The 26,633-nt window shown below is 46.8% G+C and overlaps 1 protein-coding gene across 5 annotated transcripts in view; it reads right to left on the reverse strand.

Annotated features, from left to right (window-relative positions):
- Window positions 1–18,461: 18,461 nt before the first annotated feature.
- Window positions 18,462–26,633, reverse strand: part of LOC138510492 (zinc finger protein 845-like) — a 252,430-nt gene continuing 244,258 nt past the window's right edge. For 3 of the 5 annotated variants that reach the window (XM_069626184.1, XM_069626183.1, XM_069626181.1), the window contains one exon: window positions 18,462–19,419. In XM_069626184.1, the coding sequence (XP_069482285.1) occupies window positions 18,710–19,419 (710 nt within the window). In that variant the 3' untranslated portion in view covers window positions 18,462–18,709. The remainder of the gene's footprint in view (window positions 19,420–26,633) is intronic. The other 2 variants (XM_069626185.1, XM_069626182.1) reach the window with 1 other exon arrangement.

Below are 26,633 nucleotides of genomic sequence, written 5' to 3' on the forward strand. Positions count from 1 at the left end.
CGGCTCCCGGCACTCTATTCAGTGATAATGAAGTGTGAGACTCGCAATTCTTTCACAATAAAAGGCGTTACTTGTATTTGAGGGCAGGGAGCGCGTGCTGGTGAACTTGAATTAAGTCCTTTTTACCCCTCAATGGGACCCGCTCCACAGCCCCTACAATGGAACATAGAAAACGTCCCCCCTTCTCCTCCCCAGGAGCTCAATGTACAGTAGGGCCTGGGGAGCTCACAGAGGCGACAGACTTGACTCACCTCATCCCTCATGAACCAATCACAAGAGAGTGGCCGCTCACACCACATAAGCCCCCCCCCCTAAAGGCAGGCAAGGCTTCGGCTGGCAAGGGGCTGGATTGGCGTCATAGTGGGGAAGCAACAGGCAGCAGCACAGCGCCTCTCGCTTCCTTCCACAATATTTCATGTCTGGCTGACTTGCTGACAGCACACCATTTCTTTTATTTTATGTATTGTTTATTTATAATGTGCCTGTACAGCCAAATGGTGTTTCAAGGCGCAACGAGACAAGGGGGGGGGGACAGGGACCTTGTGACACTCAGATTGTGCAAGTGCAGTAACAAGAAGAAGGGGATATGGGGGAGGGAGGGGAGGTAAGGGAGGGGAGGTAAGGTAGGGGGTGAACAGGGGAAAGACAAACAGTAACGTTCCTACTAGGTCGTGAGACAATTCGGAGCTGCAAGTGCTGTAACAGAAAAGAGGGGAGGAGAGGTACGGGGTCAACAGGGAGGAAGACAAACAATAACGTTCCTACATTAGACAAATGCAAGTGCGGTAGGAAAGGAGGGAAGGAGAAGAAGTGCAGGACGGGGGAGGAAGGCTAATGATCAGGAGGGAGAGAGGAGAAGGGAACATTAAGTGCAAGTGAACCGGATCACTTGCACTTGCGAGGGGAGGACACACAAGGGCGTGCATGAGGAGAAGCGGGAAGGAGCCAGTGGCATGGAGTGATAGCAGCAACTGCCAAGGCTGGAGCAAGGGTGGCAATGAGGGCCTGGATAGTGCAGGAGGAGAAGGGGGAGGGGGCACCAGTGGACGAGACCTGCACAGAGTGGACTTGTCAAGAGACCTCGTCCGGTGCTATGGGAGAGAAGAGAAGAGTCGGAGGGGAGAGGGGGCCAAGGGCGGCCTGAAAGTGGAGAGGGAGAATCACTCGCCACACGCCACACATTCCCCACGCTCAGTTTCCTGAAACGCTGTGTGTGTATAGTGAGTGCACTAAGTGCCGTTTTGTGATGGGTTCGGTGAGTCGGTGTGAAGGAAGAAACACCACAGATTGTATTAATCACTGAAACATGAGACCTGTGAGAGCGCTGGTAGTGTGTGTGGGTGCACTCAGCCATCATGCCAATGCGTGATCTTAATATAGGGCCACCATTCTTATCATTTGCAGGGGGCAGGCTGCTCGCTCGGCCAGTCAAGTGCACCCTGCGGATATCTGCATGCAACCTGCAGTCACAGGTCCAACCCCCAGAACCCCATCGCAGCACCATGTGGGCCTCTCGCGCTCACCCTCCTCTCTTGTTGCATATGCTTCTGCCTCTGCAACCGTGGGGCAAATTATCCCCAAAATTCTTGACGCAAATAAAGAAATGCGCTAGCGCCCAAAGAAATCTGCACTATTGTGGCAATAAGACCCGAGGCGGCGGGCCAATACTGCCCCAGGTAATGCCCCCAGGGCCGTAGTTACAGGCCCAAGCGTAGCGAGGGCCTTAACGAAGCCCCGGGGGCATTACCGTGGGCGGTATTTGCCCGCCGCTGTGCACATTGACGACATTTCTGGGCATCTTAAAGCACATCCTTGGGCAACATCTCCTAAAACATGCTGGCGCAAGAGATGCGATGCACCAAAAAAGCTGCATCCAATTCACAAAGGGCATCTACATGTGTGCACCTTCGGGTGCCCTCTACCGTCCACGTTGCGCATTTACGCAATCAAAGGGGCGTTTCTGCGCATCCCAAATTCAGAAAAGGGGTGTGCTCGGAAATGCGCAGAAACTCTAACACCTTCCCCTGTGCCTGTTTGGAACGGGCGCATGGGCCTGCGCAATGTACGAGAGGGGCCCTGATCCTTTCATGCCTTTCCTGAGGTGGAACAGCAGCCGTACCAACCGGTGCTGCTGTCCCGCTTTCATTTCTATTGCTCATAGCGGGAGTGAAATGCGTTTTTCCGGTTTATATTTCACTGCGAGGGGCCCTTTGACGGCCTGTCACTGTGAAATGCGGTCTCCGTCCCCACATGGGTGGCGGGAGCTCAGGCGTGCACGCCCTGAACTAATGGATGCAAGAGGGATGGGCAACACATGTTTGGCAGGTCTCTCGGCCCCTTGAAATGTGCAGGTCGCCTCAAAAAAGCAACCTGCACATTTCTAAAGCTAACAACATATCAAACAGTCACATCCACTGCACTTTTTTGATTTGCATTCGTTTTTGAAAGTTGATCCACAGGTGTACTAAACCTGTGATTTACATTATTATTATTATTTTTTTAAGGTTAGCACTTAGCATTATTTGCAATGGACGGGGCTGCTGTGTCAGGAGACTTGCCGGCCAGTGACAGCAAATCTTTCTGCCGGAGATTTCAGAACCCTTTGCATCGATTGTAGATCACTAGCGCCACCTACTGTCCGAATGCGTTAAACACCGTTGCGTTTCCCAATCGCTGCACGTGCTCAGTCTTTAAAGTTCCTGAGGTTTAGAGGGCATTGACGCCAAGCAGGTGTCTGGGCACGAGCCTGAGTGATAACCCAGAACAGGGAGATACTAACAGAAATCATACATACACACGTGTAAGCTTGAGAGTGGGAAAGAAAGCAAGAACAAGGAAGAGCGTTGCTACAAAGCTCTGCAAGGACCCCAGTACTGTTATACCACTGACATGTATGTTACTCTAAATCTCATGAGGGTGGCCCATGCCACTGTAAGAAATCATGAAAGGGGGGCCTTGTTCGCACTAGAAGGGACTAGGGGTAGCATTTTATCATTCTAAGAACCCCTTGGAGAGTGAGTGTTCTGCACTCTTTGAGCACTTAGATCGCCTGTGAAAGGTAGCACTGCTCCATGTACACGGATGGAACCCAGGAAGTAGACATTGTTGTACAATCAATCCAGTTCTCCCCTCGCACAGCGCACCTTCTCAAGTTAGGGGAAGGACCAGTTTCACTCCACACACCCTGCGCTCACATACAACACAAACACTATTGCACAACACCTCTGCCATAAGAATGAAGCTACCTTTAACGACAAAAACTCGAAATGTAGCTGCTCGCATAATTCTCTATCCCCTTAAACACAACCCACCCCGGTTAGTTCATACTTTACCTCCACTGCGCCCATCCACAGATCTTTCAGACATGGGTGACTAGCAGGGTCTTGGCCTCCCTCGCAAGACTAGAATGGGCAAAATGCACACACGCATAATAGCACCGCCCAAATCTCCCCAATATTGGACTCCGGCTCCCTCCGAGGGCGTTCAACCAACAGAGCGCTGGGACCATGATTATGGAGAAAGGCGCTATACAAATGACAAAATGAAATGAATGAATGAATATTCGAGTCACCACGTTGTAATAGGAAACGAGGGATGGAATGAGCACAGTGGCACCCCAAAAACGGTACCGGAATAAGCTAGGCAGAGTACTCATGTAGACAAGTGCCAATCTAACACCATCTGAGGGCCAACAACAGTCCAGTGGAGGAAGGGGTAGGAAGCGAGGGAAAGCAGCATGTGAGGGTGGGCAGCGGGATGATGGCTGCTCCCTTCAGGACCACGCCGAACCCTGGAGAAGCCCTCTCTACACCTCTGGACAGCTGCCCTGCCAGCGGGCAACAGCAAGGCAGGAGTAAGCTGGAGAGTCAGCCAGGGGTATATGGGAGGGGGCAGCTGGGGTGATACTGAGATGTTTTCAACAATCAGTGCAGTGTACCTTACAAAAAGGGGTAGTCGGACTGATTTACTGTGATTAAACTGAAGCTGACATTTTCGAAGGAGAAAAGACAAAGTTATTTAACCGAAAAAAAAAATAACTTTTGGTTTTCTCTCCCCCAAATATTTCAGACTATCCCCTTGCCCCCCACCCTTTTACTAACCTGTCGGCAGCTCACCTGCCTGTGTGCCACCGTCTCCAGTATCCCTCTGCAATGCTGTTTACCTTCACTTGCGTGTATGGGATCAGGCGCCGCGGGGACCACTTTTCCTTTTCTTTAAAAAAAATGATTTATTAAGACATGAGCGGGGACACCGCCGCTCACATTACAGTGAACAAGAGTGGGGGGCACAACCCTGCAGCCCTTCTTCACTGTAATGCAAACTAATGGGAGACTTGGTCGAAATGTTCGCCGTACGTGATTTTCGTACAGCCGCAATTCAGTGAACTCTCCCATTTGTGTTTTCCCCCGGGGTTTTTGGGGTCTTTTCGTGTGACTAGGCGGGCCTGGCACTCCATTAAGTTCTTTTAAATGGAACACGAGCTATATCTGACAATGACCCCTATGCCTACACAATTTCCGTCGCGATGTCCTGTGTTTGGAAAATGCCCACATGGCTTGACCACATCCCTTCATGCCACCTAGCCACAATCCTGCATAGCACCCCCACCCCCTACCTCCCTAACCTGCGGGCACCTACCAAATGTGGCAGGGTCATTCATTTCACTTATCTATGGGGGGTCACAAGTGGCATTGACATGAGTGAGATAACACACCGTTCCGCCTGTGGCACGCCCTGTATGAAGGGGCAATGCCATCATGGTGGACAGAACACTATAGTCTATGTAGACGGTGTCCAGTCAAAGTTTCGAAACAATAGTTTCGTATGTCAAAAGTTCCGACACAAAAGTGCCTGGAAAAAAAGTTTCAAATGTATTTTTTTATATTAAAGGGTTTCTTTTAATTTTGTATTGTAAAATAGGTGTTTTTAAAAAAAAAATGGAGGTTTGGGGGGACCCCCCCATATTAAAAAAAAAAATTCAAAACTATTTTTTCGGGCACTTTTGTGTCGGAACTTTTGCCATTCGAAACGTTCACTGTCGAAGCTATCACTAGGAACCATGTAGACACGCACTGTGTAGGGCACACGGAAAAGAATCGCATCCGGGCGATTCCTCTTTTGGCAGCTAAGGAGGGTAGGGCTGGCCATACGCCCATAACAATGTATGTGCACACTGGTCGGCCAAGTGGAGAAGCTGTGATTTCTATCCCAGGCTTCTTAGTGCCACCGTTGGGTTCTCATGCAGAAGGCATCTCGTCCATATGCAGCTCCAGGTTTGCCCACGCATATAATGCTTTCTGCCTGCTTGTCTTTCAAAAGCTAAGCTAGTGCTATTTGTTCAATAAAACTTACCTGCAGAGCACACCTCTGCACGGCAGATCAACGCGACAACATGTATGATCTCTTTATAGAAACAAGTTAGGCAAAAGAAGAGCGGTTCACTGTGACGGGGGGTGGGGGGGGGGGAGCACAACGGACATATGCAAAGTGCTAATCAGGCAAACTAGCAAATCATTGGCCTTAACGTGGCGCCCATGCTGTGCTTCACAGTCCACACGCAACGAAGAGACACCACAATCGGCACACTCACTCCACCGATTTACCATGAGTCACTCATCCAGAGCTTGACATACTTGGTAAATAAAATAAACGACTTCCCCACAGCATGTAGCGATTGCTCTGTAAGGATCCATGCAACAGCCTATAGCGTAACGTACAAATCATTGGTAGCAACATAGTTCAGTGGGTTGAGGGACTGCTGCAGATGTGTATGCAGTTACCTCCGGGAACATTGCTTTTCTTGTGATATATTTATATTTTTGAATATCCTTTCGTAAACAAATGGATCAATACACTGTTTTTTAACAGAAATTCTGGTTCACGAGCAAATATTGATTCAAACCTGCTCATGGAAGTTGTGCATCTCAGTAGTGAATGCGTATAGAGGGAGGAGTAGCCTCTTTCCCTGTTTCTGTACCTCGAAGGGGCATATCTCAGCCAGAACCTTTAAGGGAATAAGCCACCCGGTGATCGAGGAGGCAGCGGGCGGTTGGCATAGACATATGCTTGTGCCTGAGGCGCGTGCCCGCGGCTGAGGCATCTTGCCTGTGCAGTCTTTGGCGCCGCTCTGCACACTGCATTCCTGAAGACCTAGAGGGGTTTCTGCTCCGAGACCCAGTAGAGTAGAACGTTGGGGATCCACCCACCAAATTCACCAGGGTGAAGGTGAACAGCTAGTAACCAGCAAGCACGGTGCGTCGCAGAGGGTCTCGGTCTTGGGTGAGGCGGCTCAGGCAGGGACACAGCACCCACATTCACATGAATAGATTGGCAGATCCAGGAGCCACATAATGACGTACCAGCCCGCGAGCCAATGCAAGGTTGGGCTGGGCAACAAGATACCTGCTTCCCTCGGCTGTAGCTCACTTGCACCCCTGCGGCTTCTCACTCCGCCGTGTTGCAGAGGAGAACGGTGAGTAAAGGGGAGTAGCAGCTGCTTCAGGTTGGATGAAGGAAAGGAACCAAGTGGACTGCAAGCAAATTGTCCAGGCCCTCGGATAAGGGCCCCAGGATGTCATTTCACCAAAATGCCAGGGGTAGTGGAAGTGACATCAAAGGACCCTTGACCAATGATGACATCACAAGAAGTGATGTCATTTGACTCCATCCCAAAGTGACATCACGGGAAGCGATGGAACACGATCTTTCGCCCCTCGACAAAACAGGAAGTGGCATCACATAGCATTGTTCCTAAGTATACTACAAAAAATATGGTTACAATATCACTGTAAAGTGATATACATTTCATACAAGAATGGATCACCATATGTATCGTTACTATCACTGCGTATAGACCCATATTACCAAATCACCGTGAATGCAAGCAGACGTCCAAGGACAAAGGATAATGACGTGTTATTATATAGCTCTTCTGCTTAAGCGCTTCAAATTGAACAAATATACATACAATATCACCCAACCTGTGTTGGTACTCATTTATGAACCTCAGCAGGAAGAAAGGCTGAGTTGACCTTGCTGGGAGTTAAACCTGCAATCTGCAGATCACACACATATTGCAGCAGCCAGTGCGCAACCCACTGAGCTATCTTACTGGCTATAGCTGTCAGAAAACCAGCCACTCCAGAAACAAAGAGCCACATGCTGCTGGCCACAGCCCATGAGCCTCCATTTAAAAAAAAAAGTACTTTTTTTTGCATTTTTCTTTTTAGGAGTAGCAAGGGAGAGCACAGGGGTAGCAAGGGAGACCTCAGGGGTCGCAGTTGCGCCCCCTGGCAACCACTAAATGACGTCCATGTCATGTAAGGGCCTCTTAGCTGACCCAGCCGCCTGCGAGTAGATCCGCAGGGAGCCGAAGAGGACCCTCAGTAATGTGCTACATGTGTGCAATGCATTGCACACCCACAATGCGATGATTTCACCTTCTGCCTCATAGGTGACTTTTTGTCTCTAGGCTGATGTAAGATGCAGACTGGGGAGGTCCGCCGCCCGTCTGCACACTCTCCATTATTCTTGATAACGGTTTCCCCTCGGAATCCCGCCATTTCTTCACCCCACTCCCCAACTGACCTCTACCACATAATGAGGCTAACAGGCCTCCGATACAAACATGACATCTCTGACCTTCTTGAACATGAAGTGGGGTCGCTCCATTTCCTCTAGGTTTCATCCTGACCCGCGCAGGGCTCCCTGGCTGCGGACCCTCTGGGCTTGCCCTGTGTGGGGGGTGCCATGAGTCCTCCCTTGTGTCCCATTCTTCTTCCAACTCTCAGATAGGACTCAACGGGGTCTCCTTGTCCATGCAACTGCGATTCACCTCCCTTGCTTTCTTGCGGTGGGACACGTTTCTTGGGACGGTCCATACGTCACCATCTCTCGCGGTTATCATGGTGCCATTCCGGTGTGACACTGTGAGGGTCTTGGGCACGAATGTGAAGTCCTCCTTTATTTGTTTCTCCTGCTTCACCAGGACCTGATCTCCAATGTCCAACGTGGACTCTCTGCCCCTCTCCTGGTCTCTTCCACTTCCTTCATGGTCTGTTTGGCAGCTGTATCACATATCCTCACGTCACCGTCCTTGTGTTGGTCTCTTCCCTTTTTGGGATTATGTGGGAGCTGTGTCCTGACTTGTCACCAGAAAATGAGATTGCCCAGGCATTCGCCCGTAGAGCAGTGCATGGTATGTCTGTACTCTCTCAAGAACTGGTATAGAACTTACCCAAATGGTTTTCCTGTGATTTGCGTCATTTCCAGGGTTATCTTGACACTAGACATGAACTGCTCGGCCTTGCCATTGGCCTGAAGCCAAAGGGGTGTTATTTTGTGATATTTGAATCTCATGTAGTGCGCAAATTGGGCAAAGTCACAGCCTGTGAAAGGTGGTCCATTGTCCGACTTGATAACCTTTGCGATACCATAAGCCGTGTGAATCTGGTCTAGGGCCAGGATGATGGCGGTGAAAGCTGTGGATGGTATGATTTGTACCTCAGGGAATCTCGAGTATTAATCTATCAGTATGAGTATGTATGAGCCATCTCGCATGGGTCCAAAAAATCGATTGCCACTTCCTCCCACACTCCCTCTGGTAGGTCTGACATCTGCAATGGGTGAGGTTTCGGTGGAGGGGCCACCACCCTAGATATGGTACAATTTTGTAGCATGCTCTCAACTCTGCTGTCAAGTTGGGGGAACAAGACCTTCTGGCGAAGTAGCTTCTTTGTAGGTGCAGTTCCTCAATGGCACTCGTGGGCAAGGTCGATGACCCTCTGGCACAAAGATCTAGGCATTACAATCTTGCATCCCTTGAGAAGAAGGTTGTCGTCTGTGACGGTAAGTTCATCCTGGACCAAACACAAACTCTGTACGTCGTCCTAGTTAGGTTGTCCCAGATGCTTGACCATGTCCTTCACGTGTCTCATTCTCCCTGTGCACAGGCACTCTGCTATGGTGTTGATCGGAGTGTCGGCTTCCGATTCTTGTTGGAGCATCGTCCAGGCGATCAGGAATGGTTTCATCTGGTGAATGACGTAATTTAGGTATTCTTCTGCTATTGATTGCTCCTGTTGTGCGTGACAGGTAGTCTGCCGGGTTTTTGTCCATCTCTTGCCAATGTTGGATTGTGAATTTACAGTCTTGTTTGTTTGTTTGTTTATTTATTTATATAGCACGCCAGACCCATGGGTAAAAGGGCGCTTAGGTAGCAGGTTACAGGATACAATTATACATTTAGATATATTTTACAATTTATACTGAATATACAGTATAGACAGATTATGTAGTGTGTAAACATTTATGGTACAAAAAGCAGCAGAATTGAAACGCATAGGTAGAAGGAGTAAAATGCTAATGAAAGTATGTGTGATGTCAAGGGTACAATGAGGTAGTATTAGTTCGTGTTCAGAATCCAGGTAATGACATGGTTTCTGAATGATTGAAAGGTTGAAATGGATTTGATGCCCAGTGGTATAGTGTGCCAGAGTTGGGAGGCTAGAACTACTGGGAAGCTGGTTCCGCCGGCTCTTTTTAGGGTGAATCTGGGCACCGCCAGGCATAAGGTATTGGCGGATCTAGTAATTCTAGTCAAGGATTTGAGGGTGAATTTATTAGTGAGGTATGGAGGGGTTTGGTGGTTCAGAGCTTTGTATGTGAGGCATATGTTTTTTAGGTCGATCTTTTGTTGTTTGGAAAGCCACTTACACGATTTTCTAATAGTAGAAATGTGCTCTCGTCTGGGAATATTTAGAGCCGCACATAATGCGTTGTTTTGGAGGACTTGCAATTTGTTGATTATAAATTTATTTGCGCCTAAGTATAAACTGTTACAGTAGTCCAATTTCAACTGTATAAGGGCCCTGGATAATATGAGGCATCTGTTGGTGGACAAAAAGGGTCTGCAGGCCTTGATCAGTTTGCTTGTTTAGGCCGTAGCTTTGGCAGTCATGTTGATTTGTTTAGAAAGATTAGTGCTGGCATCAAGGTAGAAACGTTTTTTTTTTACACTTTTGGCAATGTGTATAGTGTTTCCATCGATGACGATACTGTTGTAGTTGGGGCTAAGTTTCAGCAAGTTGTTAGGTGAACCGACAAGGAGCAGTTCAGTCTTATCATCATTCAAGCAGAGGCCATGTGTGGCCATCCATGCCTGAATGATTGTGAAGACTTTTGTTGATCCGGTCGACGTCGGAACTGTAATTACCTGATAGAGTTAGGAGTATCTGGGTGTCATCTGCGTAGTTAGTGTAGGTGACACACAGATGGTCCAGTTTGTTGAATAGTGGCTTTGTAAAAATGTTGTAAAAAGTTGGCGAAACACAGGAGCCTTGTGGGACACCACATGTAATGGGGATCAGGTCAGCCGCCGCTGAGGGTGAGAAGATCTGCATAGTTCTGTTTGCGAGGAAGGATTGAATCCATGTACAGCAGAAGGGGAGAAGTGTGCTGCTGATGACAGGTGATTACAAAGGATCTTGTGGTCAACCAAGTCGAAGGCTGCTGAAAGGTCTAAAGAAGTAGGATGCCGGCACTACCTTTGTCTTTGAGCTCATCAATCTGACTTTTGAGGTCAAAAAGGGCCGTTTCTGTTCCATGTTGAGGCCTAAAGCCAGATTTACGGATTCCTAGTAGTTGGTTTGTCTCTAGATAGTCTTGAATTTGCAGGTAAGCAACGCGATCTAGGATATTCAGAAGGAACAGGACAGTGGTGATTGGTCTGTAATTGGTGGGTATAGATGGGTCTAATGTTTGTTTTTTTACGAGTGGGAGAACCCAAGATTGTTTCAGATTGTTTGGGACTAGGTTGCTAGTAAATGATGAGTTCATTAGTTTGGTAATGAAGGGGGATAGGTCTCTGGCTGCGTCTTTTATAATCTGAGCAGGGCAACTGTCCCCTTTACAGTTGGAAGGTTTCAGAGAGGCTATACTGTTTTGTATTTCGGGTATGGTTACTTTCTTGAATGTGAAGCCTGAGTTAGAGTCAATGGGGGGTGGTGTGATAGTGCTGGTAGTCTTGCTGCAGGTAAGTTTTTGTCGTTTGTTCTCTATTTTAGTTTGGAGCCCTGAGATTATGTTGGTGAGGGCGTTCTGGATTCTAGTGCACCAGGCTTTAACCAGGCTTTATCCTTCGTACAAGTATCTGCAGGAGGATTAGGGTTTTCTGGTTCCTTTAGAATGTTAAATAGTTCTCTGGTGCTGGATCCTGCCTGGTCTATCCTAGAGTTGAATGTTTCCTTTTTGGTACGTATTATCTCATTTTTGTATAGGCATGTGATATTAGTTCTGTTTTCTGTAGAGGGTGCCGTTTTCAGGGGTGTACCAGGAGTTCAGGTGTGGTTTCTCTTTACACATTTTTAATGGGGCGATAGTGTCCAGGGCTTTCAACATGGACTCGTTGTAGGTGTTTACCAATAGGTTGAGGTCAGCAGTGGCAGGTAGTACGTTAAGTATGGGGACTACCAGGGGTATTAAGGTTTCAGCAGTAATGTTGCGTTTATTCCTAGTGGGACAGGCTGGTGCATTAGGGGATTTTGTTGGCTCTATGTTATTGATATTGAGGTCTATCGGGAGGAGAAGGTGATCAGTCCAGACAAGAGGTAAAGGGTCTTTGCAGGAAATATTGCAGTTGAGGGCAGCTACCCAGTCGAGAATCCTACCTTTCTGATGAGTAGGTTGAGAGCTAAGGTGTGTGAGGCCATGCTCGGCTTGTAGCCAGAGGCCCCACCAGGTGATGTATGGTGGCAGCCGTGTCATCGGGCTGTCATAAATCATGAGGAGGGCCTGGTGGTCTGTGATGATGTTAATGTTAAAGGACATTTGTACCGTGCACTATCCCCACCGGAGTGGTCCCCTGGCGCTCTGGCAGCTCTGAAAGAGGGAGGGGGGGTGAGTTAGTGGCAATAAGCTGGAAAAGTGCAAGAGAGCAGTGATTTGCTGTTGGCAGCCTCAGCCCGGTGGGTCCGTTGGCTGGGCTTGGGGTGTTTTACGGTCCATAGTCGTTGTGTGCTGTTGTGCAAGTCTATGTGTGGTTTGTTTTGTTGTTGCAGTGTAGTGAAGTTTGTGCGGATTGCTGCGTTTTAGGGTTGTGGTTGTGTTTGGTTAGAGTTTGAGCGGTATATGCAGAGAGATTAGATTGTTAGTGGATTGGTTAGCTGGCCTTTCTGTCCTTGCAATTGTGTCTAGGTGTGAGGCTTGCTATCATTCACTATTCCTTCTGAGTGTCTGGCGCTTGCTAATTTCAAAATTCTGTTTAGATGTGAGGAAGGCTAGTGATCATGATTCCATTCGGGTGTAAAACCATTGCCATTTCGAAAGAAGTGAAAGTACTCCCATGCCCAGACCACTGCCAGGCTCTCCTTCATGGCCTGGGAGTATCTTTGGTATGTGTCTGTGAGGCTGCGTCTGGCATAAGCGACCACGTGTTTGATGTTTGGTTTGCTGGGGTCAAACTGTGACAGGATGGCTCCAAGGCACACCAGGCTGGCATCAACCTTAACTTCCGTGTCTTTTTCAGAGCTAAAATAGGCCATGTCAGCTGTCGATGCAATTTACAAACTAATGTTTTCGAAGCTTGCTTGACACTCTGACGACCAAGCACATTCCTGCCTGACCTTCCCTGGTGAGCTCCTGTAGGGGCGCACTGAAGGTTGCATAATTTTCTAAGTATCTGGAACAGTAACTGGCTAGACCCAGGAAAGACTTGAGATTGGAGAAGGTGGTTTTCCTGGGAGTCTCAGTTAGGGCTGCCACTTTTTCCAGGTCCGGGCGCATCCATTGGTCAGAAAAAATGTGTCTGAAAAACTTCAATGTGCTTTTTCAGAATTTGCACTTGTCCTTGTATAGGGTTACTGTTGCTGCTTCCAGCGCCATGCAAACTCAGCATAGGGTGTCGTCATGTTCACTCAGTGACCTCCCAAAAACGAGGATGTTGTTGCTGTAATTCAAGCAATTCGGTATATGTTTTATGACTTGATGTATTTCTTCTTTAAAAAGTTCTGCCGCCGACGATATACCAAAATGGACTCTCTTATGGCGGAATAATCCCATGTGTGTGACGTAAGTGTGATGTAGTGGGATTTGGGTGCCAGCTCCAGCTGGCGGTAGCCCTTGTTCAGACCGAGCTTGGAAAAAATGGTGGCGCCTTTTAAAAGGTGGATAATGTCAGTGATCCTCGGTGCTTGGTGTCTCTCTCTTGGGATAGTTTTGTTCGGCCTGTGCATGTCCAGGCATAGCTGAATTCATCCCTACGTGGATTTCTTTGGCACCAGGACTATTGCTAAAACCCATGGGGTTGGGTTATGTGCTCTCTCAATAATGTCGAGGTCCAGTAGACGGCGTAGTTCTTCTTCAACCTGTTTCTGGATGTTGATGGGGAGTCCCCTGTAATGTTGTGCGACAGATTTGACGGTGTGGTCAATGTGCAATTTGACCTTGCAGTTCCTCAGCTTCCCCAGGCCTTTGTCATGATGCCTACCCCCGGGCATCCAGACCAAGTCCATCAACCCCAGAAGCAGGCATCATGTTACCTGGAGCAAACCCAGCAACCCCTGTTAGGGGCTATCTGGGTACAGTCCTGGCGCCTATGGCGCCAGGCTCATATGGGACATCAGTCCTTGCGCCATAGGCGCCAGGTTCATATGTTAAAACATACCTGATGCAGACCATGCTGCAAGGGATCCAAGCATCCAAGCCCATGTGAGGCTTGAAGGGACTATTTTATCCTAGGGACTATTTTGTTACTCGAGTGTGGCTGTGGAGGAATACTTACCTGGAACTACTTTGAAGGCTATTTAAACCACACCCGAAGAGCAGCACATGCTTCGCGTTATTCTGCATCCAGCAGCGTAACGCTCACCGTGTCTGCAGTCAGCATCCAGCATCCTGCCACGCCCGCCTCTAGTCCAGAGCACCTAGAAAGAAGGGAAAGAAGAAGAAAGGTTAGAACAAGAACTTTACTGGATTTCTTACCTGATTTCGGATTCAGCGCATCTTCGAACCAGAAACAGACTTCATTTTAAACGCGTCGCATCGCCAGCAGCAGCGCCGTGCCATACTCACCGTTCCTCGCAGCATCTCTACGATCCGGTGCTGTCTCCATCACCTGGTTGCAGCATTCCAACGCCTAAGAGGGACAAGAAAACAACAAGGTGAGCAAAGGGAACAAACAAGGACAATCTCTTGCCACCATATGCTTACCTGATTTTACCGCAGGAGGTATTATCCACCAGCACGTCAAATCTTCCTACGCTGCACCTGCAAGAAAAGAGAAAGCAGCGAGTTAAACCTTGGCATCATTTACCGGACAGTGTTACAAAACACAGACTCTTACCTGAACGCTTTCAGCTGCCACAAGACGATCATCTTTTGGGTCTAAGCTGCAAAAGAAACAAGGAATTGGACAAGAGTGATTAATCGGACATTTTGAACTCATTAGAACTATATACTTACGGCCTTTCGCCCGGAGGTTTGGAGCCAAGATCTGTCCAGAACTCTTCCAATATCCTCAAGCCAGTGAAGTAACTGGCCATCAACGCGCCCCTGCATTCTTCGCAGGATGGAGAGCTCATCATACAAAACTATAAGGTGAGCTTTGTGAAAGGGAATGTCAGAAGTGATAAGGGGGGACGCAGTGAGGTGTTAATACTCAAATCCACGGGTGGCTAATTCCCTTTCCCCGTCTTTAGGAGACTACTTCTACGGGTCAAGCAGACAAAGCTTGGTTGAGCCAGTCCAGTCAGTCATCTCTGCACTAGGCATCACGTTAGTGGAGACCGTGGCTGTCCAGTTCCGCTCGACACCCCTGTGGGAGCCAGGTGAGCGTAACAGAACGCGAAGCCTTCCTACAAATTCTCACCCGGGTGTCATGGAGACCTCAGAAACTGACCAACTGGCCCAATTATTAGGGGAACTTAGGGCTGAAGTACATGCCGCTCGCCAAGAAACTAATACACTCAGGAGAGAGTTGATTGTTTCGAAGGAACGCACTGATGATCTTGCTAGACAATTACTGCAAAACCAAGCAGGGCAAACACCCCTACCGGGACTCGGGGGGATTCCAAACCCTGTTTCATGAAGCAACCCTATGTAGACTTTAAAATCTTTTGACCACCGGACCCAGCTCGGGCCCTGATTGCTTGTGTCTGTGAGGTCAAACGCTACAGGCACTTGTCACGGGCTGGTCTCGCCTTGCGCCTTGTGCAGAGTCTGGGGGTCTTGATGCTACGGGGGCTGAGATGTCTTCCAATGCATGTCTGTGCAGCTGTATATGATCAGCTTTTCATATTACGCAAGCTGTTGGCCACATGAGATTGTGTTGGTGACTGGAGACAGGAGGATAGTATAAGGACACGTGCTGTGCATTTGGTGTGGGGTGATGGCAGGCCTTGTGTCGCAAAGGAGTTACAGAGTTACAGAGCTTGACTAAAAGCTTACCTTGGTTTGCAGTTTCAAACCGTTTCCTGCAAATATGGCATATGTTCTAAGTTGGGTAAAGGGGAAACATTGGAGATTTAGGTGTGACAGCAAGGATAGGTGTGGTATGTATATGAATTGAAAGGTCCATATAGTATTATACCTTGTACGGCAAGTATTGCTTGAAGATGAGGGTTTTCAGTTTTTTGCGGAACATTATGCATGAAGAAGCTTGGTAGAGATCTGATAGAAGAGGGTTTCATATTGTTAGTGGCCCTATTAAGAAGGATTGCCGCTTCTTGAAGGCTGGTAGATCTAAGCATGTGTCTTCTTTTCTGCACACTGACCAAAACTCACCAGAAATCAAAGTATTTGGGAGGGTTTTGCGTGAGGTACATCATCTATAACATGTTGTAACATGTATAAGGTTTTATTTAACCAATAAACAAACAAAAAATAACACGTTGTAAACAATATATACAGAGATGTATTACATGATGTCCTCAGCTGCCTCTCACGCACAAACTCTTAAATGTACTTCAGAAGCGAAAACCAAAGGGCCTATCCTTCTAAAACCTAAAGGAAAGAGTTGCAAAGACTGCAGCCAGGTGTGCTCCAACTACAGGTGCTTAAGACGCGGCGCGTGCAAGTCAGCTTCAGTTAACTGCGGTTGGCACAAGAACATTTCTTTAAAACAGGTTTTCACTGGGAGAGTACAAGGCTGCAGAGGAAAGGTGAGGTTCATTGGAAAATGTGAACAAATCATTCGTTGACAAGGTAAGTCAGATCAACCAGAGAGGAAGGAAAGGAGTAAACCACGCGGAGCCTGCAGGCACAAACAGTAATGAAGTAGCGTGTGGGAGGGCATGAGATAGAGAGAGACAGAGAGATTGTTTGTGTCCTCTTCCCTATGCACTCCCTTACCACACAGGCTCTAGGGTAGTTTGTAACTTTCTCTTTGCTGCACCTCCTGAGAGATGTTCATGTGCCCTGGTCTATAGTAAGAATATTTCACAAGTCTTGTGTAAGGGTAGTGAATGTTCCAGTAGAAATAATAAGGCAGGGAAAGCCTTGTGTTGCACCTAAAACAAATGAGGCCATTCCAACATCAGGTTTTATTAGGCTTGTCTTCTCTCCACGTAGGATTACTTCACTTACACGCGTGCAATGTTGTGACTGAATACCATCCTCGATGACCTCATAGCAATCATGTGTCCTGAGCCAATCTACCAATTAGACTGATAGCAAGTTAACCTCTTTTGAGAATTATATTAGGGATTTTCAATTATTTGATCAATCTATTCAGGTGACTAAATGTCCTACAACATTTCTAACATGTCTATGCAGTTCTCAGTACATTTGAAGTTCTCTCTCATGGGTATATTTTGCTATTTCAATTCCAGTAGTCCTGAAACCAGTAAGTGTCCAACTCTTTTGGCCTTCTATGATTGACGTCTAGCTGCAGGGACATCAGAACTGGAGGAATTAGAAGAGTTGCAGAATGGAATACAGGGACTTTATTGCATCATAGTCAGGAGGAGCATGCTAAAATGCTCAAGTGCTGGTGGATTAAAACAACAAACGTCTTTATGCAAATCTCCTTATGCTCGGAACGGTACGATTAAGATCTGAGGCTGCCCAAAAAGGCAGTTTTTCAGGTTGATTGGGAGAGTACAAGGTTTCTGATTTTCATAGAGTTTGCATGTGATTGTGGGTAAACTAAGACAGAAAATTGGTGTGTTGCTACATATCAGCTCACTCTTATGTTGTGGAAACTTTTTACAGTCGGGGGTAGAACAATTTTGGGGAATCCTGTGTAGACAATGTTGCAATAGTAGAGCTTTGCATCTATAATGTCAGGGCAACATCCTAAAAACAGATGTTGAAATGGACTCAGTTGTAGTCCATAAAGGACCGCACAGACCTTAGTAGTGACAGAAAGCCTTGGCTTAGCTGCATCACCTTAAAGATGTTGGTTTACATGTTTGGTGACAGGTTCATCTACCAGTCCAGACTTTTGGCTTCTGTGGCACGTGTACGTGTTTGCCTACAATGTTCATAGCAGGGGGTGTATGTAGTTTGTTTTGTGTTTGCAGCCACTTGGTAGGAGTTCCATTTGATGTCACTCAGCGTTCCTCAATTCCAGTGTGCCTACTTTAATTATCTAACAATTGCAGTTGAAGTGGTTTATGTCTGCAAAGAGTTTATCAGAGAGCAGCAGGAATAGCTTCATACCATCCACACAGGTAGGCAAATCTATGTTCGCAGGTCTGTGACGCTTTAACAGAAATATACTTTTGTCTCAACATAAACAGTCTCTTAATAGGGGTGGCACGCCATGAGGATTTCATGGTCAATGAACTGAAGGCTACCGAATGACCAAGCTAGGTCAAAACAGCTATTTCTCCCTTGTCTGCTCTTTGGAGTAACATATATTTAACATTCAGGTGGCTTTTTTTCAGTTTGACCGACAGGGCAGAATCAGGACAGGCAGCAACCCAGAAACCTGCTTGAAAATGGTTTAATTGAAAGAGGTGTTTTACTAGACCAAGGGTGCCTTTTCTAGCATAGTTAGTAGATATAGGCCTCATTACAAGTTTGTCGTTTCGGAAACAACAGTGCCGATAAGCTTACAGGCAACATTGTTTCCGGACCGGCAAACTACGAGTTCTGCGGGCGGGACGGCACACTCCCGCAAACTTTGACGGAAGCAGCAGCACTGTTGCGCACAGTGCTGGTGCTTCCATCCTCCCCATTCCCATTGAGTCATCTGGGATCAAATGGGAGTGGGGAGTTACGAATGGCGCCGCCTGAATTACCGGACCGCCAGTGCTGTAATGCCCCGGTTATTCCGGCACGTCAGGCAGCGGTAAATCATCACAAGTCCGGTGGCAGCCTGCCGGTTTTACCAGCACGGCTACCACTGGACTCGTAATAAGGCCCAAAGTCTCCAATTTAGGTTATGCCTTCGCCATACTGTATCTTTCATAGCAGAAATCCTGCTCATGCCTTTGTTTAATATGATAGGAAAACATACCAACTAAATAGGAGTATGTATTTATTTCAATGTAAGATTCAGTTGAACAATGAACATGTATATCACCACAGTGGTTTTGGTAGGTTATGTTTTTGCAACATGAAAATGAATAAAGCTCAGATCTTTGTCAGGGGATGTACTTTGTTGCAAGCAGGGCCACCACTTGTTTTCACTCTTCATTAGTCCGTTTTAGAGGCCCCACACCTCTTGGCATGGCTTCTGTTCCCACACTGTACCTTTTTTCTCTGGCCTTCACTTCCTGGTATGTATTTGTCTATGCCGCTTCAGGTTTGAGGAAGCCACGAACCGCATCTCACAGAGATCACAGGCATAAGGTTTCTCACCAGTGTGCAATCGCCGATGCTTTGCCAGGTGCTGCACCTGTCTGAAGGTCTTGCCACAATGATTACATGTGTATGGCTTCTCGCCAGTGTGCACGCGGTGATGTATTGCCAGCGATTGTGACTTTTTGAAACTCTTCTTACACCATATGCAGGAGAAAGGTTTCTCTATCAAGTCTTTCGCCTGATCGTTGCATAGGTTTGCTGGCTGGTGGAATTTGTTCTCACACTCACTGCATGCAGTCGTTTGTGTCCTACAAGCTGATGTCCTGTTCGCTGGTTGGTTGAAACTGTTTCCACAATAACTGCAGATGTACATTTTCAATCCAGGGTCTACTACCTGATGTGGACTTGGCAAAGTTGATTCGGTGAAACTCTTCCCAGCTTCAGTCCATGTGCCCAGTCTCTGTTCTCTGTGAGTTTCCTTAGGTTTAAAAGGATATGCATTACTACTAGGGCTGCTGCCATATTCGCTGTGCACAGTCGAGGGTTTGATTGTGTGATGTTTAACAAAATCCAATTTGTTATGGAAGGTTTTCCCAGATTTGCTGCTTTTGGACAATATATCCCAGCTGTTCAGTTGTGGTTGTGGTTTTTCCATTGGACTTACTGATGTGTCTGCTTAAAAATAGGAAAAACACGTTTTAACAATTGCTACACAATATATATTTAAAAATGCAGTCTAAATTGGGCTCTTTACTATTGATGTCACTACAAATCCACAAAATACAGAGCAGTACTAAGCCAGGAGACAATAACAGTGTAGCATGCAGCTAAAAGAGAAATATACAGAATTATCCTGAAGTATGTGCTGTGCTTTCCAATGCATACTGCAAGCTGCCACAACTCTTCAAATATGTTAGAACTCTACCTGGTAGATACCCCCCCCCCCCCCTCCTAAGCAGGTGACTTTTTTTTTTTACCACAAACTGAGATAGGTATCATATTTATAAAGCATACAACTGCACACAAGTGCCTAGTATGATAAAGTGTGAGGCTGGGGAAGGAGTGACAAGGACCCTCTGCGTTGGGCAAAGGTGCCCGCACCGCTGTCCTGCCCCGGAGGAGGAACAGCGGGCCAGCAACAAGCAATAAGAATATCAGCAGACAAAATAGATGCAGATGGAGGGACCAATGGGCACCATCCATCCAAACCTGGGCCATGTTGGTGGGTGAATCCGATAGGGCCCAAGTGGCTCCTAATAAACCGCCATTATTTCAATGCCGGTGAGAGCCCAGATACAGACGAGGGAAGGGAAATGCCCATAGTGAGGACGTTTGGAGATGGCTTCCTTACTGCTCCCGATACGTCCACTTACAACTTAAAACTAGCAGGTGTGCGGAGGAAGGAAGGAGGAAGGTGAAAGGACCAGGGAGAGGATATAACTGGAGGAGGGCAAAACCAAAAAGAAAAAATGGGAAGGATCAGGGAAAGTAAGGAGTTGGAAGGGCAAAATGAGAAACAGATGTAGGAAGGGAGAAATACCAGAGAGAGGATGGAGTTGGAAATGGGTTGGAGGAGTTGAATGAGGCTGGAGGAGAGCAGTGGAGAGAGGAAAGAGGGTGCTCATCGGAGGCACAGAAAGGTGAAAGAGAGGATGGTCATACAGGAGGTCTAAGTGAAGGGAAAGGTCCAAAACAGAGAACCTTCATTAGCCAAACCAAGATGGCCAAGAGCTGGAACAAGTGCGGAAAGGCACATGACGAGACCATTGGGGCCAGAGCTGGGGTAAAGACAAAGCACAAGGGGTTGCAAAGTGGAAAGTGTTAACAGCCAGAAGCCTGAAGATTCGGAAGGAAGTAAGTGAGAAGAGAAGTAAGTGAGAAGAGGAGAAGAGAGAGAAGATAAGTGAGACGAAAGCGAGAAACAGAAAGCAGAGAGAGAAGAAAGGGAGAAAGAGAAGAAAGTGAGAAATAAAAACAGAGAGATAGACTGACAGAGAGAGACTGACTGGCCAGAAGCCACAGTCCGGACTGGCGGGACTGGCAAGCCCAACATGGAAAATACATAATACTTGCTTTTTGACCCAGAAAATGTAACCGGGACAGACAGAAAACGAATCATCTGTCACCTGCAAGCCAAGCAACCAAAGCCCACGAGGGCCCATATTCATCACTAACCTCTACCAAAAGGTCCAGCACCACGGGATGAAAAAAAAGATTTACAAAAACAACTTTGTATGATTCTTTCATGGGAGAAAAATCTTGAACACACTGTTTTAAACTAAGGTACTTGGACTTAGGACCACAGTGCTTTTCAAGGCTAAAACCCGAACCTCCTTCTCATGTGCTTGTCTTGTGCCATGGAACGTTTGCGCTCTTATTTTGAGACTCCACTCCTTTCTAGGCTTTACTTCCACCATGGAGTTGTGTATTATAAACATAGAAAAAACACACCGGTGGGAGAGACGTGTAGTTTACGCGACTCTGGCCATTCCTCTCCTGCAGGAGCACACCCATGCTCTCTGATGCAACAAGACATGTCTCCAGCGATAGTTTAAATATCGAAAAAAAGGTATTTTATTATATGAAAAAGGTATTTCTTAAAAAACACAAACAAATGACCAACTCTCGTCCACTATAAGTGGACACTTCTTCACCGACAATTAGTGACGGGTGTTGTGTATGTGGTACACGAAGCGCGCATGCGCGGCCCAGCGGGCCGGCGCATGCGCGCTAGTTAATAAAGGCGGTGCCCCGGCAGTTCGCGCCGGAGCGCCGGAACAAGCAGACGTCTCCGGCGTGTGTTCTTGCGCGCCGCCAACGCGCGCTGGTGTCCCGACCCAGGGAGGCCTGCATACCACCACAGGGCCTCCCCCAGGGCACAACAACGGGGTTAGTAAAAGTGTTCCTCAATATACTCGCAACCAATGTGCATTGAATACAGTGATGGCAGAATTTCCTCTCTATTACACAAGCATTGGGCTGGCTGCACTCACAGCCTAATTCATTTCATCTGACCATGTACGTTATTCTCTTGGATGGTTCCTACTGTTCAGAAGACTTTGGCAAACACACACAATCTAAACAAATGATCATCTTGTGTATGTTCCTTCTCAGAACCTCTTTACAACATTAATGCACTGTGCAGTTATAAATGGAGAAATGTCGACACACGTTTTTTAACATTTTTCTTGCCAAGGGCAGGTAGTAACTTCCTACCTCCCTTCCCACCTTTCACAACTCAGCATGAGCCAGTCGAGTCATAGAGAGTCTATTGAACATCAGGAAGCAGCTGCGAAAGGACAACCACTGAAGCAAAGTGTGGTAATCCCCAAAGCCAATCAGTAATCAACCCCAACCTTTGGCAGTGCCACCTATACCGATTTCCCTTGTGTTTGAAATGCCAATGAAGGTGTCCACCTCCATCACAGCTTGCCCTTCCACATCAAAGTGTCAACCTGTGATGTTGCAGCTCAGACACCCACCAGCATCCATGCCAGAAGTGTCTTAAGAACAAAGAGAAATACCACTGGGAGCGAAAGAGTCAGGAGGTGGAATAGGAAGAAGGGTGAAGGACACGAGAAGAGACAAAAAGTATTTGGGAGATGGAGTGATAAGGAAGAGGCGGTGAGCGAGGGAGTACAAGGGGTATCATTCAGAATGAAGGTGATACTTGTTATCTTGTGCCTAACTGAACCCTGGCTTAAAGACTCTAGCGATCCAAGTCTGACTCTAGCAATGCCCCCCGGCTTCAGTTTTTATGGTAAACACAGTGAAACGGGCACTGGAGGGGGAGTGGTGCTCTTGGCAGTGGTCAGACTTAACATTTATAAGGTTCCAATACTTTGTCCAGGATGTGAAATTATACCCCTCACATCTTTTCCCAACAATAACTTTTTATCAACTTTATTGTGGTGTACCGTCCCCCAACCAAAATGCCTGAATTTAATGAGGACTTAGTCCACAGTTTAGCTGTGCTAAATAAACCAAACAGTGCCACTATACTGCTAGCTAATCCTGAAGACAAAGAGGCAGGGGAACTGTCAAGACTATTAAAAAAACAAAACTTCAATATCCTTAATAAAGAAGCCACACACATAGTGGGCAATATTCTGGACTGGATAGCCTCCAAGAATATCAATATGAGAATTACCAACACAAAGCCATGTGTCCAGTCTGACCATTATTTTGTAGAAGGACTCATTGATCTACCAAGCATACCTAGGAAAACACACAGCATACCAAAATCAGTCACCAATAGGAATCTGAAAAAGATTGTCCGGAAAAACCTTCAAGAATGCATAAGACTTGCATTGCTTACTGTAAAAGCATTTCTGATGCTTGTTAATCTGCCTAGAACCACATGCTGTGCATATAGTCTGACATCCAGTGGTCACCGCAGAGTATTGCAACTTGTCTTTAGAGAATCGAAAGGGGACGTCGACATGGGCGTGCCTGTAACACTATCCCTAATGTGACGTGTAGTGTACCCAATATCCAATGACCGCTTCTAGAGATCTAGATCCCCCAGAGATGCTACGAACACTCTACGACGACTATCTAAAAGACTTTTTGGACAGAATGGCCCCATTGAAAACCAATCTTGTTGGAGAGAAACAATACCATCAAGCATGGTTTTCACATGACTTACTAACACTCAGGCAGAAAAAAGACATGCCGAACGCATCTGGGAGAAAAGCCGGACAGTGGCAAATAGGAAGCCATGGAAAGCATTACAAACAACTTACAAAAAGTTGATCTTGGAGGAGAAACAATCATTTTAAAACAAAGAAATAGAGGATGTGGCTAATGATTAAAAAATATATATTTGAAATATACTGCATTTAGAGAAACCAATACTATAAACAAATATGCATACACCATCTAGGGAAGATTGCACCAAGGTCCAACAGGAGTTTGGAAAGAAAATTAACTCAACCAAAGAGACAATCTCCATGACTCTGGGGATCTCATTAGAACATGCTACGCGTTCTGTTACAAAAGAAGATATAGAAAAGATTTTCCAATTACAGTCTGTGACAGATACCGGCATGGAGGTTTTTTGGAAAACTATGAGAACGACCCAGTGTCAGCGAGAGATAATCTCCTCTAAACTCATTTTGGAAAACTCCTCAATCGTTATTCCATTCTTGGCTAGATTTGTAAATTCCTCTTTCCACCATTGCTCAGTAGCAGATGCTATCATCAAGGTGGCTATTAGACTTGTCGGCAGTGTTCGACTTGCTTGATCACAACCTGATGTTGGACGACTTGCACCAGAAGGGGAAGTGCTCAAAGAAGGCCATAGATTGGTTTTACTCCTTTTTGAGCAACATAGAGTCCCAAATAAGCTGGGATGGAGCTCTCTCCGATGCAGAGGAATACTGTATGGAGTACCAAAGTGTGCATGTTTGTACCCATCACTTTTTAATCCCTACATGAGATTTGGTGTGTACTTTGCGAATCACGCAGATGTCACCCAGCTAGTGGTTGAGCTCAGTGGAGACTATGGAATAGACTCAGCTCGACTAAATCACCTATATGACATGGGAGGATAGCTCAGGGGCAACATGCTTGCCTTGAATGCAAGACGACATGGAGCAACACAGGTTCGATCCCTGGGTCCGCGCTTAGAAACCTCTGGGTATTAAGCGTGTTATAAATAACCTATCATATTCATATCATATAAAGGACTGGATGTGCCTTCACCGCTCCAAGACGGAGCTTATGATCTTTGGCTCAGCACAGGCAAGGGCCAAGCTTAGATCAAAGTATAAATCCATGCTTGTAGATGGCAACTCTATAAATATTCTGGAGAAAGTTCAGACCTTGGGTGTACACACAGAGGTTTCCCTTAGCTCCAAGGCACATGTGGATGAAATTGCAAACAACTCCCACTACATCTAAGTGTACTTAGTCAAGCGAAGCCATTTATATAAAAAAAAAACAGGGAAAAGCTATTTGGGCTATCATTATGCCCCGGCTAGACTATTGTAATGTCCTGGAGCAAATAACGATTGCATAAATAAGCTACAGAGGATCCAGAATGAGTCAGTCAGGATCATATTTGACATATCAAGGAGGGAACACACTACTGGCTATAGAAAAAGATTTCACTGGCTTCCAGTCGCAGTCAGACCAAGCTTTAGGGCTTTGTCAGTGGCGCATCAGTGCCTTCAGGGGAAGGCCCCCGGCTACCTTAGGAAATGGGTAACTCCTTATGCACTTACCAGAGACCTACGATCAGGTATGCAGCAGCAACTGGTGGTTCCCAGGGCAAAAAAAACAAGGGGGCGGGACCGTTCCTTTGATGTACTTTTGCCCCAAGTTTGGAACATGCTCCCTGTGAATCATTGCACAGAGGAAAGCCACGCGCTGTTCAAGAAATATCTAAAAACCTGCTGTTTGCATAATTAGGCCCTAAGTGCCTCTCCCGCTGCTCATGTTCTGTCCTGTGGATTTTTATTGTTGTCCCTGTCCTTGTGTTTGTGTTATCAGTGCCCTGATGCCTGTGGGCGCGATAGAAATAAATAAATAAATAAATATGGGCTGAAAGCAGTAACCCTTGGACGAACAGAGGCAATACATAGCAAGCATGTGGCTATATGGCCGCAAGACTTACCAAAGTTCCAGGGCAACTGCAACGCATTGCACCAGCTTGACATGGGTTGACAGCAACATGAATATAGTGCACAGCAGCCGGGTGATAGTGTACCACTGGGAGACGGCAACACAGAGACATGCAGCAAAGCAACATTGCAAAGTGGAGCGAAAGGTGAGGGTGTGAGTCATTATATATTCATACAGAGTTGTCAACTGACTGAATCTTCTCTATGAGCTTGAAAGAATTTAGCATGTAGAGTTCAAACTCTGGAAGTGATACTGTTTCCAGTCACTGGTTGTGTCAGAAAGTCGAGTGGGATCTAACACAGGCCTGACACAAATACATTGTCTGCACTTTCCTATTATGGTATTTTACAGGGGAAAATAGCAAAGCAATTCCCTTAGGGCCAAGAAAGTGCCCAAAAGAACTTGACCTGGGTCAGTGTGGCAGTACACCAGAGTGCGGTCAGTTTTGGGATTGTACTCAAGTATTGTGTTCAAAGTAAAAAATAGTTTTTCAGCCATAGGTAGATAAGAGGCCACCCAAGGTCTTTATAGGGATTGCTGGCTACCTTTGCCTTCTGGGGCCTGGTTCTATGGCCCCCCAAACCAATCCCTCACTCCTCCTCAATATCCCAGCACAAGCCCATACACCTTGATGACATTTTCTTCTTCCTTCCATCTCTCTATGTTTAATCCATGTGTTTCTCCCAGACCTTAATGCTTTTACTCTTGCTTCTTCCTCCACCCATCACGGGCTACTCCTTTCTAGGTGTCCGCCGTCTCCTCCAGTCCTTACTATCTCCTTGATCTTCCTTTCCCCCCTCCTCTTCCACATCCTCCTCTTTCCTACTCCTGGTGAATCTCCCCTTCACCTCTTCAATCTGGTCACCCTTCTCTTTAATCTTCTCACTGTTTCCCACATAGAAACCTCTATAGTGAGGGCTGGCAATATTCAACCCCTCCACTGTGGTTCCCTTCACCACCTCCTTCTCATCTTTTCTCACCACTACCTCCTTAGACACCTCCGTAACCAGAGTTAAGTTCTCAAACACACTCTTCATACTTTATAGATCTTTCTCCCCCAAGCCTCTTGGTTCTCTTTCCCCCTCAGCCTTCTGGGGTTCCTGTCCCCATTCCCATGGTTGTCAGGCACCCAAGCCTCCTTAGCTTCCCTCTATTCCCCCAGCCTTCTGGGTTTCTCTCTGCCCCAGCCACCTGGGTTTTTTCCCCCCATATACACCTGGCCTTCCCAGTCCTCAAACTACCAGGTCTTTCTCTCTCACACA

This window comes from Ambystoma mexicanum, chromosome 6p, assembly GCF_040938575.1.
Source record: "Ambystoma mexicanum isolate Mex_15411 chromosome 6p, UKY_AmexF1_1, whole genome shotgun sequence".
In the NCBI taxonomy this organism is placed as follows: domain Eukaryota; kingdom Metazoa; phylum Chordata; class Amphibia; order Caudata; family Ambystomatidae; genus Ambystoma; species Ambystoma mexicanum.